Source organism: Gadus morhua, chromosome 10 (genome assembly GCF_902167405.1).
Source record: "Gadus morhua chromosome 10, gadMor3.0, whole genome shotgun sequence".
Taxonomy (NCBI): domain Eukaryota; kingdom Metazoa; phylum Chordata; class Actinopteri; order Gadiformes; family Gadidae; genus Gadus; species Gadus morhua.
In genome coordinates this window covers 20,940,574-20,957,949 of record NC_044057.1, presented here as the reverse complement: position 1 = coordinate 20,957,949, position 17,376 = coordinate 20,940,574, and the positions used below count along the sequence as shown (strand labels likewise).

At 44.1% G+C, this 17,376-nt stretch overlaps 1 protein-coding gene across 3 annotated transcripts; it reads left to right on the top strand.

The window, feature by feature from the left end:
* The first annotated feature begins 68 nt into the window (after nucleotides 1–68).
* Nucleotides 69–17,247, top strand: rps6kal (ribosomal protein S6 kinase a, like). Of its 3 annotated transcripts, none has more exons than XM_030368343.1 (22): nucleotides 69–359; nucleotides 3,002–3,061; nucleotides 3,228–3,347; nucleotides 3,483–3,564; nucleotides 3,708–3,788; nucleotides 4,264–4,343; nucleotides 5,712–5,818; nucleotides 6,364–6,401; nucleotides 6,654–6,796; nucleotides 6,971–7,041; nucleotides 7,833–7,921; nucleotides 9,552–9,616; nucleotides 10,409–10,511; nucleotides 10,697–10,824; nucleotides 11,479–11,601; nucleotides 12,166–12,255; nucleotides 12,540–12,698; nucleotides 13,199–13,360; nucleotides 13,890–13,966; nucleotides 14,081–14,198; nucleotides 14,537–14,677; nucleotides 15,730–17,247. In XM_030368343.1, the coding sequence occupies exons 1-22, from the start codon at nucleotides 318–320 to the stop codon at nucleotides 15,853–15,855; spliced, it is 2,205 nt and encodes a 734-aa protein (XP_030224203.1). In that variant the 5' UTR covers nucleotides 69–317; the 3' UTR covers nucleotides 15,856–17,247. The 3 variants fall into 3 exon arrangements, with proteins under 3 accessions (XP_030224203.1, XP_030224202.1, XP_030224204.1); XM_030368342.1 differs by having other exon boundaries at nucleotides 69–380; XM_030368344.1 differs by having other exon boundaries at nucleotides 70–359; nucleotides 5,702–5,818.
* Nucleotides 17,248–17,376: the final 129 nt, after the last annotated feature.

Sequence of the window (17,376 nt, the reverse complement as noted above, 5' to 3'; positions counted from 1 at the left end):
GGTTTCAGGTTGTTGCTCTGCAGTTTTGGGGGAAATCCTTAACTGGATTGCGTCAGAGCTACGTCAATAATCTCTCATTCACTGACGTTTAGGTACCACAGTAGCCGCCATATTCGCATCTATGGCAGGGTAGCGGTGTTTGGTGAGCGTATGGTACAGTCAACAGAATCAACTATTCAGACACCAGCACCCCTTTTCTAAGCACATAGCTGTTATCCGTCGTATTAGCGTGTTTGTGTGCGATCATCCCGACCGAACATCCGGACTTCCAAATAGGGGAGACATGCAACGTGGAGCGGGGGTCTAGGTTGCCTACGATGCCTTTCTCCGAGCCAGCGGAATCCTGGCACAAGATGGAGGTAAATAGCGTTAGTAGCGAGGTAAGTTTGTGACCTGAAGACCCGTGTGTTGTGTCGATTAAATCCGTATCTGTACTAGCAATGTGATATTTCGTGCGTGTCCCCTCCTGGTTGTACAGAATCTCCCGTCAGGAGGAGCTGCAGCGAAGCAAGCATTGGCAGTGCATCATGCTAACACAATAGCTGGGGCTAACAGCTGTGGGGATAGCGCTAATGTTTATTTTGTATGCCACTACGGGTGTTGGTTAGGTTTGTTTATTGTAGTTTAAAGCATTATGCGTAGGGTTATTGTAGTGGGGGCAGGCCTTGAGGCATCGGTAGACGCTACATTGTCCTGATTGTTGGACTGTACTAGCTAAGGTTTTGTCTCCACGGCTAGTTCAAGGTTAGCCAAGTTGTTTAGCACATGAACCAGCGGGTAGAATAGGTCCAACAAGAGCCAAGGCGTCTTTATTGTTGACTTTTGGCTCTTAAAAAAAATAAAACTATTTTTCGTGAACGCCCCCACATCTTCCATACAGGCGAGTAACCAAATGTTTCGCATGTCAATCGAAGAAGCATATTTGTAAAACGTGTGTTCTGATGTGACATTTATTTAAGGCACTTTCATTCGTCTAAGAGTAAACGCAGGACAGTGCTGTTGCTTTTTGTTGACTTGTTTATTTACATGAGCAGTTATTCCAATATATTTATAATTGGACTAAACTGCCCATATTATCTGATGGATCAGCAATGTAGACTTGTTGCGCACCGACGAACACGACAAAAACCTCGAGAAAGAGAGGCGACATCGAGGTTGCATCATAACAAATGCATTTCGCGTTGAAAGCCCAATGCTCAGTTGAAAGCCTCGAGTTAAATGTTTAAGATTAAATGTTATGCTGTCGATGTTTGGACAAAAACAAACATCGGTTTGTGTGTTCTACTCGGGTATCCTCATTCTCCTCCAACGTCCTTTGCAATCCTTCACACATCTTTCACGCCTCTAAGATTTGTTAGAGAAAAGGGCACTCACTTCATTTTACACAGATTCAAAAACTGGGGTTGTTTCACTATATTTGATCACTCTAATATGGCATCTCGTCGCGGCGGATGGATACCATATTGGAGTGATCCAACAATTACCTCACATAACCTTGGTTACCTACGTAACCTTTGTTCTTCAAATACAATCAAACGTGGCCCTGAAACGTAGCAGAGGCACTCAGCATGCAGGGTTTGCAGAGTACATAATGGCATCAAAATGAAGATGTCTTATAAAACAACGCACGCACTATTCGGCTTGCTTCTTGCCAAGCATACAATGTTTCTACATGTGCTTTTATATAACCCACGTTCGCTAACATACTCAACTCTGTATCATGATGACTGGTAAAGGCTAGTCAAGTTCATTGCTGCTCGGAGTGTAGGCTGTTGCACTCCTCTCTACCAAGCTGTCATGACACTTTAAGGTGGGAGTAGAAATCCAAGTGTGAATAATGACACATCCACAGAACACAAACCTGCAAGTCTATGGGCTAGCATTTTCATGCATACACAAGATGTTTTTATCACATGACCCACCTGCTTAGTTCATTGCAAATGGTAGTATTTGGAAGGTAATAGTAAAAATGACAGATTTTGGAAATATACTCTACTCTCTATTGCTAAAATAACGTGGTCATATCGTGTAGGTCTGTTTTCTGTTTTGTCCATCCATGCGAGTGTCTGCGATGCTCCGCCCCTTCAGTGGGCTTATGTACATGTATGAGTCATCCCTCCCCGTAGACGCCTGATGGAATTCAACACACACATGCACACGCACACACACACGTTTACGACACAAGAACATTCAGCTTGTTAAATCCTCGTTCACTGAATAAATGATAAAACTTGCATGCTTCAAATGATTTCATTACATCTTGAGATTATAATTGTTTCCCCAATGCGTGTCTGCACATGCGTGTCAGACGCATTTCTCTGCATTAAAGGGGCATGACCGTTATTCTTTAAACAAATAATAATTTGGCGTATTGAACATTGTCATCATGGCAGCCATCCATCATCAGATTAACCATAGCCTGAAGTCTTGAATTTACTTTGTCTCATGAGCTGCCAAGAAAAGCAAAAGCAGGCAAAAAAAGGCTATCAAATCCACAGAATCTGATACATTAATCAAACATCCACAATTGTACATGCATGAATACTCACGCTACATACTAAAAACAAATAAGTAAATACACGTTTGTTGGAAAGTAATTTACGGATCATGTCCACACTTACTCGTACCACCTCCCTACTAAACACTAGCCTCCCAGTCGACCAGCCATGTTGTGCCGCTCTGTCTGAGGATTAGGCAACAATAGTTCTAGGAACATCAGGCTTTATAGATGGAGAGCCACAGCTGGACTGGATTTGTGTATGGACTCCATATTGTTTGAAAACAAACGTCTCTTCAGTACAGTCCCAGCGTTAAAGCACAAACCAAGTCTGCTTGTGACGCTCCATCCTGGCTATGTTGTTGTTGTTGTTGTTTGATTTTTTTTTTCTAATACACAGTTTGGGTGTACAACCTGTAGTGTACAGTGCTGAATGTGTGCTCTGTTTACAAGGCATATTAAAAGTAGCATATCCGCTGATCAGGTCCGATGGTTCCCTTCCAGGTCAACGGACATCAGATCATGGACGAGCCCATGGAGGAGGAAGAGCCTTTCACGGACTGTGTGAGTATTGATGATATTTGCGTTGAATGGTGTCGTATATATTTGTGTCTGTGTTTGTGTGCAAATGTATACAACAATGATCATGTCATGGTGTCTGTCGGCGTCAAACTGCTGTGTTGTGGGGTGTTGATGATCTGTGTCTGTGCGTGTGTTTGTTTGTGTGTAGGACGATGAGGGGGGTTATAAGGAGATTCCCATCACCCACCATGTGAAAGAGGGCTGTGAGAAGGCAGACCCATCGCAGTTCGAACTGCTCAAGGTCCTGGGCCAGGGCTCTTTCGGCAAGGTGAGGAAACGCCTACTGGTCATTGAATACAGTGCTGGTAGCGAAAATAAGGTGGCGCTGAATCTCTAGCTGACAGCTTGCTTGTAACAACAGCAGGGGCGTGCCTTGTAATCAAATGCCCACTTGCCCTCTCAGGTGTTTCTCGTCAGGAAGATCATGGGTCCAGATGCTGGTCAGTTATATGCAATGAAAGTACTGAAAAAGGCATCGTTGAAAGGTAACCCATTCTCCACATGTCTTGTTACCTGCTCTTAACCTTTCCCTGATAAAACGTATCAACCGACCCCAGTGGTCTGCATATGTTGTTCACATTAGCTAATTGAATGGCTTGGTATGTTCTTGTATTCTTGTTGTCTCCAGTCAGGGACAGAGTTCGCACCAAGATGGAGAGAGACATTTTAGTGGAGGTCAATCACCCCTTCATAGTGAAATTGCACTATGGTAAGAGAAGCACTATTTGTGTGTGGGTGGGCACCAAAAACACAACCAATAACTAATGAATCCCTCAGTCAGACAACTATAATACTAGTTATCCCGTAGTTATCCTGTTAAATACTAACCCATTCAATATGTCTTAAAGTAAACTGTTCCTGTTTGCCTTTAAAAATCATTTAAATGTATCGTGTTTACAGCTTGACATCAACAGAAATGTTTCAGCGATCATTTTGAAATGATAATGATTCATATTTCAAATGTAAGCTAAATGTTAGTTTTTCCCTTAAACAATTGGGGTCGTCGAAGAATTAGTTATACAAAAAAAAAGCTATAATATCATTCCAGTACATTCCAGTATGCTAGGCATCATCATCACACCATCGCATAACCAGACTACTTAATCAGTCTCAATATAAACTAATGCTATTACTGTCTCATTTGACCTCTATGTCCGTCTGCTATTCTATCGTTTCCTCCTCAGCATTTCAGACAGAAGGAAAACTGTATTTAATACTGGACTTTCTAAGGGGAGGAGATGTATTCACTCGTTTATCCAAAGAGGTAAGCTCGATTCTAAGCACTATTTCTTAATGCCGGCCCAAAAAAATCATGATGGCTTCTGACAATATTTGACATAATAAATGCATTTTAGACGGGTTGGGCAAAAATACACTACAGTTCGATAGTAGTTAGACCAAAACAATGGATGTAATGAAATGAAAAAGACTAACATTATGCATGATGTTATTCTAATAATGGTGTGTAAATATGCAACCATATCTCCCCACTATTCTATGCATCTCTTTATTTACGGATATAAATACACATTTTTAAATGCATATTTATTATGTATTGCATTTCATTGTGTGTGTGTGTGCGTACATGTTATTGCCAACACAATGTTTATCATTGTTCAAAATGGCCTCAAAGTGTATTCCAGTCAGTGCAAATAAGGTAGCCATACACGCCTCATCTCTTGCTCCCTCACCGGACTGACTTCGACAAAACCGATTCAGTGTCCTTTGTTCATTACAATGAAAGAGGCTGATTGTGTCTTGTGATGTTATAAATACATGGCCTGATAAGCCCTTTTTAGACTGTACCTATTTAATCGAATTGAATTGAATACTGCAGAAAGTTGGTTCAATCTCGGGTGAGATGTAAGCACAGAGATAGAAGAGGTGAGAGAAATGAGGTCCATTGTGAAGATGCCAATGCAAAGTATGCATACCTTGGTTTAACCAAATAATAAAACTGACCTTTTGAAATTGCCAGGCATTGAAAAAACTAAAGTCAAATCACAATTGTTTATGTCACAAGGAGAGCAATGGTTCTATTCAAGTAGAAGCAATTGCACCTAATTTGTCACTGTTGTGTTATTCTTTTCTTGTTACTCATCTTGCCTTATGCCCTATTGCACTTAGATAAGCCATAAAAAAAATATTTTTAGTAAAAAAAAAAATGGGAGGTTGTCCTAACCCTAACCGACTTGATTGTCTGCCTGTGCCTCATCAAATTATTTTAATGATGTTGTAATGAAGTATTGTATCCTTTGATCCTTGGATATACAAAATTGTGAAGACAAATGTGAAAAACTGTTTATTTCACAGTGGGTTAAGACATCATCTCAATAAGCACTAATGTTATTCAAGTTGTGCTTGAAAATTTGAAATTCTGTTGAATAAAAGTATTTAAAAGTATAAACGCAATGTTGCGTTTCATTAGTAAAGTCTTGAATTGTTAAAAATTGGTTGAACTATTGGTCATTACTGTCACTAAGTCTCCCAACATGTTGGCGTATTCATGAATAGATGTTTAAAAATAACCAATGATGCCATGTTTGTCTTTTTGTTTGACATTCTTGATTCTAGCTGCTGCATTTCTTTCCTCTCCTGAGTCCAGAGAGTAAATTTGTCCAGTTCTTGTCAGGTTATGTTTACAGAGGAGGATGTGAAATTCTACCTTGCAGAGCTGGCCCTGGCCCTAGACCATCTGCACACACTGGGCATAGTTTACAGAGATCTCAAACCAGAGAAGTATGGACATCCCACCCACTAGTCACCTACCTCAGTTATCTTATTGTCTTTCCTCTTCCTTTTGACATCACCCGTGTAACCCTGACCTGTTAGCGTACCTCACCTAATCCCTACACATGTGACCTCACGGCATTACCGCTTGACTCTCGCCTATGACCTCACCCCATACCTCTTAACCTCTCCCCGGTGACATCCACATTTGACCTCTTACCTGGGACCTCACTTCTATTCCTCTTACCTGTGTCATCCTGTTCCCCTCTTACTCTCTACCAGTGTCCTCACTGCTATTCCACTCAGATGTGATATCATGTTTTCCTCTTACTCTCTACCTGAGACCTCACTCCTATTTTCACCTGTGACATAATTTCACCTCTTTCTCCTTACCTGTGACCTCACTCCTATTCCTCTTATCTGTTATTAATGTTTCTGCTCTTAAGAGTCATTTAAATTAGATTGAGTTTAGTTTGGTGATGTATGATACTTATTTATATGGCAATAGTTTTGTTTTAGGGATTCAATTAAGTAAGATGGGTTCTGTTTTTCAGTATATTACTTGATGAAGCTGGCCATATCAAGTTAACAGGTTAGTACTTGCCGTTTCCTGTAATCAACAGTCACTAAGCTTTTAAGCAGTAAAATGTATGCAAATAAATAAATAATGCAATATACATGCAATTATAGCTGGTTCATCTTTTTAATGAGTTTATAGATGGTCTCAGGTGTGTTGTCTTCCAGCTTTGGATTTATTGGCTCTAAATCCTCTTGTGCCTTACCCTCACCATTGTAGTGTGATGTAATGGTTCTCTCTCTCTCGCTCTATGTCCATGTCTCTCAGACTTTGGGTTGAGTAAGGAGTCAGTAGATGCTGATAAGAAGGCATATTCCTTCTGTGGTACAGTGGAGTATATGGCCCCTGAGGTGGTCAACAGGAGAGGACACACACAGAGCGCTGACTGGTGGTCGCTAGGCGTGCTAATGGTAAACAAACACTCACACAAGTACAACATTGACCTCATCTCAATTTCCTTAATTCGATACATTGAGTTTCTCTTTGAGTTGATTTGCTTTTATTCTCAGATGGTCTACCGTGTGGGCCGAACCGACTCTAATCTGTCTTGTCTCGGTTATTTTTCTCCTTGTTGCGTTCAACAGTTTGAGATGCTAACGGGGACATTACCGTTCCAAGGGAAAGACCGCAACGAGACCATGAACATGATTCTCAAGTGAGTCCGCCTCCGCCCTTTTTTACTCTCATCCTGTCCGTTTTTCCGACTTGTTCGAAGTGCCTCGAGCCCTGAGTTACCATGAGCAGCCTGGGGTCAGAGCGTTCACGATGAGGCGTGAAGATGGCCTGTACAGAATACTGTGAATGGCATCCGTGATATGTTGGGTGTCTACGGTTGAGGATGGGTAAACCCTGCTAGCTGGCACTACGGCGTAGGAGTTTTTACATTTGTAATGGAAACACTTCAGCATACTGTGTATGACATGGTGTACGATGCTACACTCTTATTGCTTCATCAAAAAGACTAACCAAACCTTGAACCATTTATTTTAGATAAAAGGTTATGTAATGGGTATTATACCAGTTTCTAGAATCTATAATGTAAATAAATGCAATGAACAATGTAAATATGGACTGGAATTTCTCTGTAGATTGAACACATGCTATTGAATGCATTCCCTGTTATTGTTAGTTGGAGGTAACTTGCCAGGTAACGTCAATCAAACATTCTGGCATCACCCCCCCCTCCACCAGTCTGATTGTTGGGGTTAAGAGTGCAAGAGAGGGAAAGTTCTGGGCACAAATGTAGCCCCGCCCCTAAATATCATCACCAGAAGTCAGCGATAAAGCATTTTTTTACCCGGTTGGGTACTGGCCTAAACGGCGGTGTTTGGTTTCCGTTTAATCCACCGTTGACTTTGGACTGCTTTCACTCACTTTCCAGTATTTGTCTGTTTTTTCTTCCGTCTGAGCTGACCCCTAGCCCTCTCTGATCCCATTTCCTCTCAGAGCTAAGCTGGGTATGCCACAGTTCCTGAGTCTGGAGGCACAGAGTTTGCTGAGAATGCTGTTCAAACGTAACCCTGCCAACAGACTCGGTAAGGAACACTCACGGAGAGCGAGCAGATGTTGTAGCAGTATAAATGGTAGTCCATAGATAGGAAAACAGACAGTTTGACAAGCAACCCTACAAGTAGGAACTTAATGTTGAAAGAAACAGAATAATGGGTAATAAGCAGCGAGGGAGTTCCACTGAATACATTATGTTATGACTCCCTATGGGGAAGCAGCCTCAACGTAAAATACCACAACCTTAAACTATGACACAGAACATCGCTGAGATGGAGATGGCAACTTGGGCTGGGCAGTATGGCCAAACAATTATATCGCGGTATAAATTAAAATGATAAAGCTCACGGTTTATATCACGCTATGACACTGGGAGGTGCTAGAGCTTAGGGAAACTGTTCTTTTTTTACTCACAACACTCAATGCCCTCGATTCATATAAGGACCACCCTTTATCAATGTTTGAACAAGGGCAAGATAAACGACATCAAAACGTTCTACCTACTGATGACAACTGAACGGCTGAATCAGGATATACTTTCTTGGCCCATCTTCATCCAGAATAACGCGTGTTTGTTCTCGTGTTCTCACATAGAACACGAGAACCAGCCATGCTATAACTTCCAGCAGTGCTCCAAACCGGGGTGTGCATCACTGCGCCATCCATTACCAAGCATTATATCAAACACAGAAAAAGACCTCACATTGAGTCGTCCGTCGTATGTTATCCTTTCTACTACGCAACAATCGGCCAATCTCGCGTGAGACCCCGTGACATGAATCTCTGCCCCAACCAAGTTGGACTCCGCGGAAGCAGCGGACATCCCTCACACAACATTTGACTTCTTACTACTTATTTTTTGAAGCGATATCCAAATAAAACACATCTCTGAACCAAGGGAATGTTTTCAGAAGATAAATCAGGGAAAAATACGATGTCAACCAGATATCAGCGTTGCGTGTAGGATGTCTGACCACTCCTTCACTCAGCACATATCAGTGTTAAGTGACGTTTTTTATTTAATTTTTTTAAATTCTTTCAATTAATTAACTCTTTCATTCAATTCATACCGATTATACTGTCCACCCCATCATGTACCAGCTGCCTCCTGCCACGCTGTCAACATGGCTACATGCTACCGGTATCCAATTAACCAATTAACCAATGAACTCACAAACAAGTCACGGTGAAAGCTACCAAAAGACAGGACTGAGGGGTGTACTGGATTGTTACTACACAAAGTGAAACCAATACAGTCATTAGTTACTACAATTTGACAGAAATAACAATTTTCGACCACTCAACTTTGCATTCATCAAGTCATCGTGTAAACAGTGAGGTGCCCTTAGATCCTTTTACCAGAATGTTTCAAGTTAATTGAGTTGTGTTCCTCACCTTGGTCCATTTGATTATGCCGAGCTGTAATTAAGTTAGCAGCAGACTCTGAAAGCAGATCCCTAAAGAGGTGTGTGTGTGTGTGTGTGTGTGTGTGTGTGTGTGTGTGTGTGTGTGTGTGTGTGTGTGTGTGTGTGTGTGTGTGTGTGTGTGTGTGTGTGTGTGTGTGTGTGTGTGTGTGTGTGTGTAATGGAAACTGGTAGTAAAGTGGTAATGAAGCGGTAAATCGTATTCCACACACTTCCCCTCTCCCTTCCACTCCAGGCGCCGGGGCTGATGGTGTGGAAGAGATCAAACGGCACGCTTTCTTTTCCACTATTGACTGGAATGTGAGTGCACACACACACACACACACACACACACACACACACACACACACACACACACACACACACACACACACACACACACACACACACACCCCTCCTCCTCCTTTTTCCAAATATAACCCCTTCCACAATTAACCAGTAACAAGCAATACAAAGTAGGCAAGTAGTTAAAAGTCTACCAGTCAACCACTGACTAGGCAAGCTCTTGTGAATCATTTGATAGTCTATGGTGGTACAAGCCTGCCAGGTTCGGGGTGAATTGCGTCCAGCATACATCGCAGCTGTACCAGACAAAGCATGATGTTCAACTTTTATCACACACACGCAAACTATGTTTTTCAGCCTCTATTCAGGCTTCACACCTAACAGACTGTTGGCACCCTGACTGCTGGCCTGCTTAGGTGTGTGTGTGTGTGTGTGTGTGTGTGTGTGTGTGTGTGTGTGTGTGTGTGTTGGTGCATGTCTGGGCAGAAGGCCAGCTCTCTGTGTGTGTGCCCTAATAGCGCTGTGTGAGTGTTTAGGCAGCAGCAGGAAGCTATTGGGCAGCCAGAACAGTGAGGGGAGGGGATGGGGTTAATCTGGTGGTCGGCCCCTCTATCACGCATCAACAGGTCCCCACAACATTGAGGCTGGCATGCACTTTAGTGTGTGTGTGTGTGTGTGTGTGTCTGTTAATACATGGTTTTAATATATTTGCATCCACAACAGAAAGTGCTCACAAGTGTGGCGCTGGCTAACGTGTTGATTATTTCGCTAAGTTAGTGAGTACGTGTGTTTCATTATCCACAACAGAAGCTGTACAGGAGGGAGCTCCAGCCCCCGTTCAAACCAGCCGCAGGCAAGCCAGATGACACGTTCTGCTTTGACCCCGAGTTCACCGCTAAAACTCCTAAAGGTAAGTGTGCACGCCTACACACGCCTGCGGCCAAAAGCAACCCGCCACTCTGGTAACCATGGTGACGCTGGCAACCTTCACAACGTGTGTGTGTGTGTGTGTGTGTGTGTGTGTGTGTGTGTGTGTGTGTGTGTGTGTGTGTGTGTGTGTGTGTGTGTGTGTGTGTGTGTGTGTGTGTGTTCCAGATTCTCCTGGTATCCCTCCCAGTGCGAACGCCCACCAGCTCTTCAAAGGCTTCAGCTTCGTGGCCCCGGCGCCGTTCGAGGAGAACGCAAAGGGCTCGCCCCTGCTCAGCATACTGCCTATAGTTCAGGTGGGCACGCACACGCACAAACACGCCGTTTTACTGTTCACACCCAGTGGTCAGGACGTGGACCCCTGTTAACAACATCCACCTCCAGAAGAGTAGCGGTCACACGTGGCTGTGAGAGAGGACGAGGCGATGCTGAACAGATACTAATAGAGGGCCGTTATCATGGTAACGCCGTTTATGTTTGAACTGAAAGGATGTTTCCGTGAGATGGATGGGTACTCGGTTCACTTTATTCATCCCTCTGGAAATGAAGGTGTTAGAGCAACGGCACACATCCGTACCAAAGGTGATTAATAATGCAACTAGGCACATCTGTAGCAACAGATGGAACACTTAAACACGCTTAAACGCAGACAAGGTTTTGGCTTTGGCGAAATGTTTTGATTTGACTCGGGGGAGATGACCGTGTTTATACCCCTGATTATGGCTTTTGTCTTTTAGCTTGTTTTGACGATATCATTATTTGAGATTGATCTATAGACGTATTAAAGAAAGAATGAATGAATGTGTCCACTTTTGTACTGTATCATTTGTATGTTTGTAACTTCCTTATAAGCCCATATGGACTGGATACCTACAGGGTGCAGGAGACTTGAATCAAATCAATCGATCGATCTTCTGAGGTACTGATGCTGAACTACCCTGGTCCTCTAGATGCACACAGGCTCGGCGCAGTTCTCTGACCTCTACGACCTCCATGAGGACATCGGCGTGGGCTCGTACTCCATCTGCAAGCGCTGCGTGCATCGGGTCTCCTCCACCGACTACGCCGCCAAGGTAACCGAGGGCAACCACGCCGGGACTCTGGACGAGGAGGGAAGGGGGCGGGTAGAGCTGAAACATGGCTGCCGTCATGGCAACGTAGATTTGTTTGTGCAATCAAATCAATGGATCAAAGGAAGCTGTTTATCTGTAGTATAGTTACTTGAGTCAAGGTATTGCGGGTATGGCTATGGCGGGTAAATGCATCTGCCTGGAAGGCTGCCATTGGTCACGTACCAGAGGCCAGAGACTCTGTGGTGTAGCCCTCGGAGACGCTAGGCAGCTTGACTTCTCCTCGCCCTACAGGAAACACTTCCTCTTCTTTGTTTACCTCTATAAATAACGGATGGGTCAAAGGTTTGCTAACACTAGGGTTTGTGTAGTGAGTTGCTTCTCCGCCAGTAGAGGGCAGCACAACTGCAGCCTGTTACTCCAGCAGTGTTAACGCAATTCACACATTCACTCTTATGCTAACTCGTCATTTAAAATTCCCTTCATGGGATTGACTTGACGTTACTTTGGTTTTTGTTTATTAACTTGTGTGTGTGCGTGCGTGTGTGTGTTCTGTCCATCCCTCAGATTATAGACAAGAGTAAGAGGGACCCGTCGGAAGAGATTGAAATCCTGATGAGATACGGACAGCATCCCAACATCATCACCCTCAAAGACGTACGTTTGATGTTTTATAAAATGTTTTGGTTCATTATATTAATATATGTTGTACATAGAAAGCATTTCCTCGTAGTAAATGTAGTTTTAAAATGTGTATTCACACCTTTGCGGACGGACTACATAAGATAGATTTAATATTGACAGCCATTCCTTATTAAAGCGTTCTCACACTTAATTATGCGTGAGAACGAGATTCAATTCTGAGAACGAGATTCAATTCTGCAAAAGTTGCTTCTTGATGTGTGTGTTTCTGCGTGCGTGTGTCTCTTTGTATGTGCCAGGTGTACGACGAGGGGCGGTATGTGTACGTGGTGACGGAGCTGATGAAGGGTGGAGAGCTGCTGGACAAGATCCTCAGGCAGAAGTTCTTCTCGGAGCGGGAGGCCAGCGCGGTTCTCTACACCATCACCAAGACCGTTGACTACCTCCACTGCCAAGGGGTAGGACACGGCTTCATAACAACAGAGAGGTTTATCCTGAACGGGGCCGCTTTACCCCCCAGGTGGGAGGCGGAGTGGTCATTGCCAGCAATGTCATCATCCACCCACTGGTAACATCTCAAATGGGAGTGTCCACAAGGGATGGACGATAAATCAGGCGATCGGGGAGTTAATTTATTCATCATACATCTCGGTGGACAGGCCTGCATGTAATGTCCATTTTGAAAATAGGAGCCCTTTAATAGTCGTGCATTAAAAGCGTCAAAGTGAGGGATTATCTTCTAATTCCATCTGGGAATATGCTGCATTTTTCAACCTATAACGCAGACTTGCCTAACATGCGACGCAGTATCAAGCATAATATGGATTGATCCACCAATTGGCAATGATGTATTAGTCGGAAGAGTTGACCATGATGCAAAAATATGATAATGTATTCTTCCAAAGTGGTTTGAGCGGCATTCTCATCCCCCCCCCCCCCCCGTCTCCCGACCCACCAGGTGGTCCACCGAGACTTGAAGCCCAGCAACATCCTGTACATGGACGACTCAGGGAACCCTGACTCCATCCGGATCTGTGACTTTGGCTTCGCTAAGCAGCTCCGCGGGGGGAACGGCCTGCTGCTCACTCCCTGCTACACCGCCAACTTTGTGGCCCCAGAGGTGGGTGTGTGTGTCTGTGAATGTGTGTGTGTGTGTGTACCAGAGTGAGAGAGAGAGAGAGAGACAGAGGCTAGACAAGCACAGAGACATAGCGGGGATGTTTTCTGAAAGCATGGCCATGGGAAGATACAAACCGATGCGCTATGCTTTAGAGCATCTTTTGAGTAGCGAGGCTAAACCACAGGCATGTTGAGAACAAAGCTGGAAAACGGCCCCTTGATGGATTTAGCTTGGAGGTCATAAAGAGGGACTGCAGCAAATGGTGCACAGTGCATTGTATCGAAGAGGAGCAGTGTTTGTAGGCTATGAAGGTGTCCTTTCCCTACCGCTTGTCCGCATCAAGGGCAGACTTGCATTACAAAGCAACAGCAACAGGCCAATGGGGACAACATAGAGTTCATGCAGTTCGTTGGATACATTACGATCAGTTCAAGCTCAAACGGTTCCCTTATACTATATTCTGATTCTTATAAACCATCATGATAGTCGTCGGTGGTTAACGTGTGTGTGTGTTTGTGTGTGTGTGTAGGTACTAATGCGGCAAGGTTACGACGCGGCGTGTGACATTTGGAGCCTGGGGGTGTTGCTGTACACGATGCTCGCTGGGTAAGACACCGCTCATTACACATCAGACCCGACAGAGTTCCTTCACCGCTTGTTCCTCAAGCCTGCCGGTTCCTCACAGCGTTCTCCCCCCCCCCCCCCCACCCGGTCGCTTAGGTACACGCCGTTCGCCAACGGACCCAACGACACCCCAGAGGACATTCTGCTGCGAATAGGCTCGGGGAAGTTCTCCCTCACCGGCGGAAACTGGGACACTGTGTCCAACACCTCAAAGGTATTGAACAGACGGGCAGACAGACACGCACCGAGACAGACGGACAAAATGCATTTCTTCATAGCAAATACACCTCGACTAAGATATTTTCATACTCTATGATTAACTTCATGAAGTGATTATTGTGTAGATTAGGATTGAAGACAAAGGGTTTTACCGTGAATACCAACAGGCCTTTTTAAGTTCAGTTAGAGTTAAGAAGCAGAGAAACCCATAACCTCTTGGCGTGCCTCCTGAACCATTGTATCCTGTGTGTATCCATTAAACTACTACTACTAGTTAATCCACTTTGAGTAGATTATTATTTATTAGTGTGTGTGTGTGTGTGTGTGTGTTAGGACCTGCTATCCCACATGCTGCATGTGGATCCTCACCAGCGCTACACGGCAGAGCAGGTGCTGAAGCACGCCTGGATCACCTGTCGGGACACACTGCCTCACTTTCAGCTCACACGGCACGACGCACCTCACCTGGTCAAGGTGAGCGCACCCACTCGAACTCACACCGCTGGGGTGACACGTGACCCACATGACAAGAGACACAAAATGGCCAGTGGCTTTTGCCCCGTGTCTAATTCGGCCTCTGGTCCCACAGAATTCTTCTCAGTTGGGTTTTTGTGCAACCGAGACAAAATTATTATTATCGAGGTGTGCATCAAGCATCAGAAAGTTATGTTCCATGAAGTCAAAGTCAACTTTATTTTCAACTTTGTTGTCATTTTCCAGACATACAGAGCAATCTAATTTGCGTTTATGTCTGACCAACTGTGCGATTAGAACAAAAGGATAAAATTAGGTCAAATAATGTAGTAATATTTATAATAAATAAATTATAAATAGTGCAAAAGGTAAGGCAAAACAAAACAGTGTATACAAATTAAGTAAATAAATTGAAATGTGCAATATAAGGAACATTATTTACAATATGTGCAATATGCAGTAAACTGAAGAAATTCCTTTTCAACCCCAGATAATATCAGTCTATCGATGCCCTTCCATTCCTTCAAGCTAATTAAATGGGTGGAGTCTATTCTCCATCCTTACTACGGAGCAAGCAAGTGATCTATTGAGGTGACTTCATGTCGCCAAGCCAGTGACCACCTAGCATCAACTCACATTACAGCGGCATGGCCGCTGAATGAAACTACTGCGCTCTGGGCTGTCGGGGAGTGCAAACTATGGAAAACAACTAGGGGGAGCTGGGATTCAAACCACGACCCTACAATCTTAAGTTTCTCCAAGAGATGTCGATTAATAAACCTTTGAACCTTTTCATGACGTTAACAGTAGGGGTTTGGTGGATACATCCCTTCATGATAAGTCAGGCTTCTTCTTAGCATTCTTCTGTCCATCACTTAAAGTTGACCTTGAATTGATTCGAAGGCCGTCTTTGCTCAGTGCCAACGTCATTATGCTCTCTTATGTGCTGCAGTCGATCGGTTCTCTTCCCCAGGCAGCAGCCATAGGTGGGGTGCACTGCTACAGTTGTCTATGCAGGGAGTTGACTTTGTGTTGTTCCTGTTGCTGCTCAGGGAGCCATGGCGGCCACATATTCAGCGCTGAGCCAGAAGTCGAGCCAGCCGCTGCTGGAGCCCGTGGCCGCATCCAGCCTGGCCCAGAGACGCAGCATGAAGAAACTCACCTCCACGGACATGTAGACACACAACCATACACACACGCACGCGCACGCACACACACACATGCATAAACATGCACACGCATAAACATACACACAGTCCCAATTCCTGGCCAGTAGACTGTCTCCCTTTTTAAGCTATTTATTTTGATAAACCCACACACGAAGTACTGCACACACACAGAAACACACACATTCACAAAGAGCACCACACAGACACATAGACACAGACACGCATACAGACACACACGAACACAAACCAAATGGATGGAAGAGGAAGAAGGACGAGCAGTTCTGTTGCTGCCTGGGATACACATTTGTATTTATTCCCACTTCTTCTTTCGTATGCACTTGCCCTCCTCTCTCCCCCTCTCGCCTTTCCAACTCTCTTCCTCGCTACGTGAGGTAGAGGTGCACCAGCTGATGATGTTCTTCTTCACTGTGATTGGCTGATTCAAAAAGCTGCTTCGGTAAACTGTGGCCCTAGCCCCTCCCCCTCATCCTTACCCTCCACCCCCCCCTCACCCGATTGCTCTCTGACCCCTCCTGGTTCTCTTCTCTTTTTTTTTTATACTTAAATTTCTCTATCGTTGCTTTTTTTTTTCTCTTTATGTCCTCTTAAGTGAACTAATGTATTTGAGTGTGTGAGTGTTTTATTGATGATATTGATCACAGAAGTAGAACTCCCAGGCTCTGTCTCGCAGCTGCTGGGAGAGGCTGTCGGGCGACACACACACACACACACACACACACACACACACACACACACACACACACACACACACACACACACACACACACACACACACACACACACACACACACACACACACTCTGACACAGACCCAGACACACAGTCACAGACATGGTGCAGGGTCGGGTCGAGACCTCCGTGTCAACATCATTGTGCGACACTTGTGCGCGGATACATGCATGTGTGCAACAACATGGATTTCTATCTGCGTTAAACATGCACTTTTGGCAGCTTTGCTTTGTGATAACGACAATGTATCAGAAGAGTTTATGCTGCAGATACAAAATTATTAATAATAATAATAATAATAATACAAAAACAATGCCGTTGAGGTCAAAGTTCAAAGAATGTGTCAACGCTGGGGATGGCATGTTGATGTGATGACGATGATGAAAATGAACACTGGGGCAGTAGCTGTAGGGGGTTCCCTTAGTTGTGTGTGTGTGTGGGGGGGGGGGGGGGTAGGAGGCTCGTCTCAAGACAGACCGAATATACAAAACAAAACCAACGACCACCCAACCAGATCATTTCCAAGGATATCTCTTCAAAAAGACGTTGCGGAAATTGTACCATATTGTATTTATTTCATTTAATTTTTAAGATTCTATTTTTCTTTCAAGTTCTGTATATATTGGCATTAAAGATCATTATTGACATGCATTTTGTTGTGTATCCGGGTGTTTCTTTAAAAATGTTATCGCTGATAAACAATGGACCATGTTAACTGTGTCTTTAAACTTAAATACCCATGTGTCTTAATTTATGCGTCATATGGTTATTTTTGCCAGG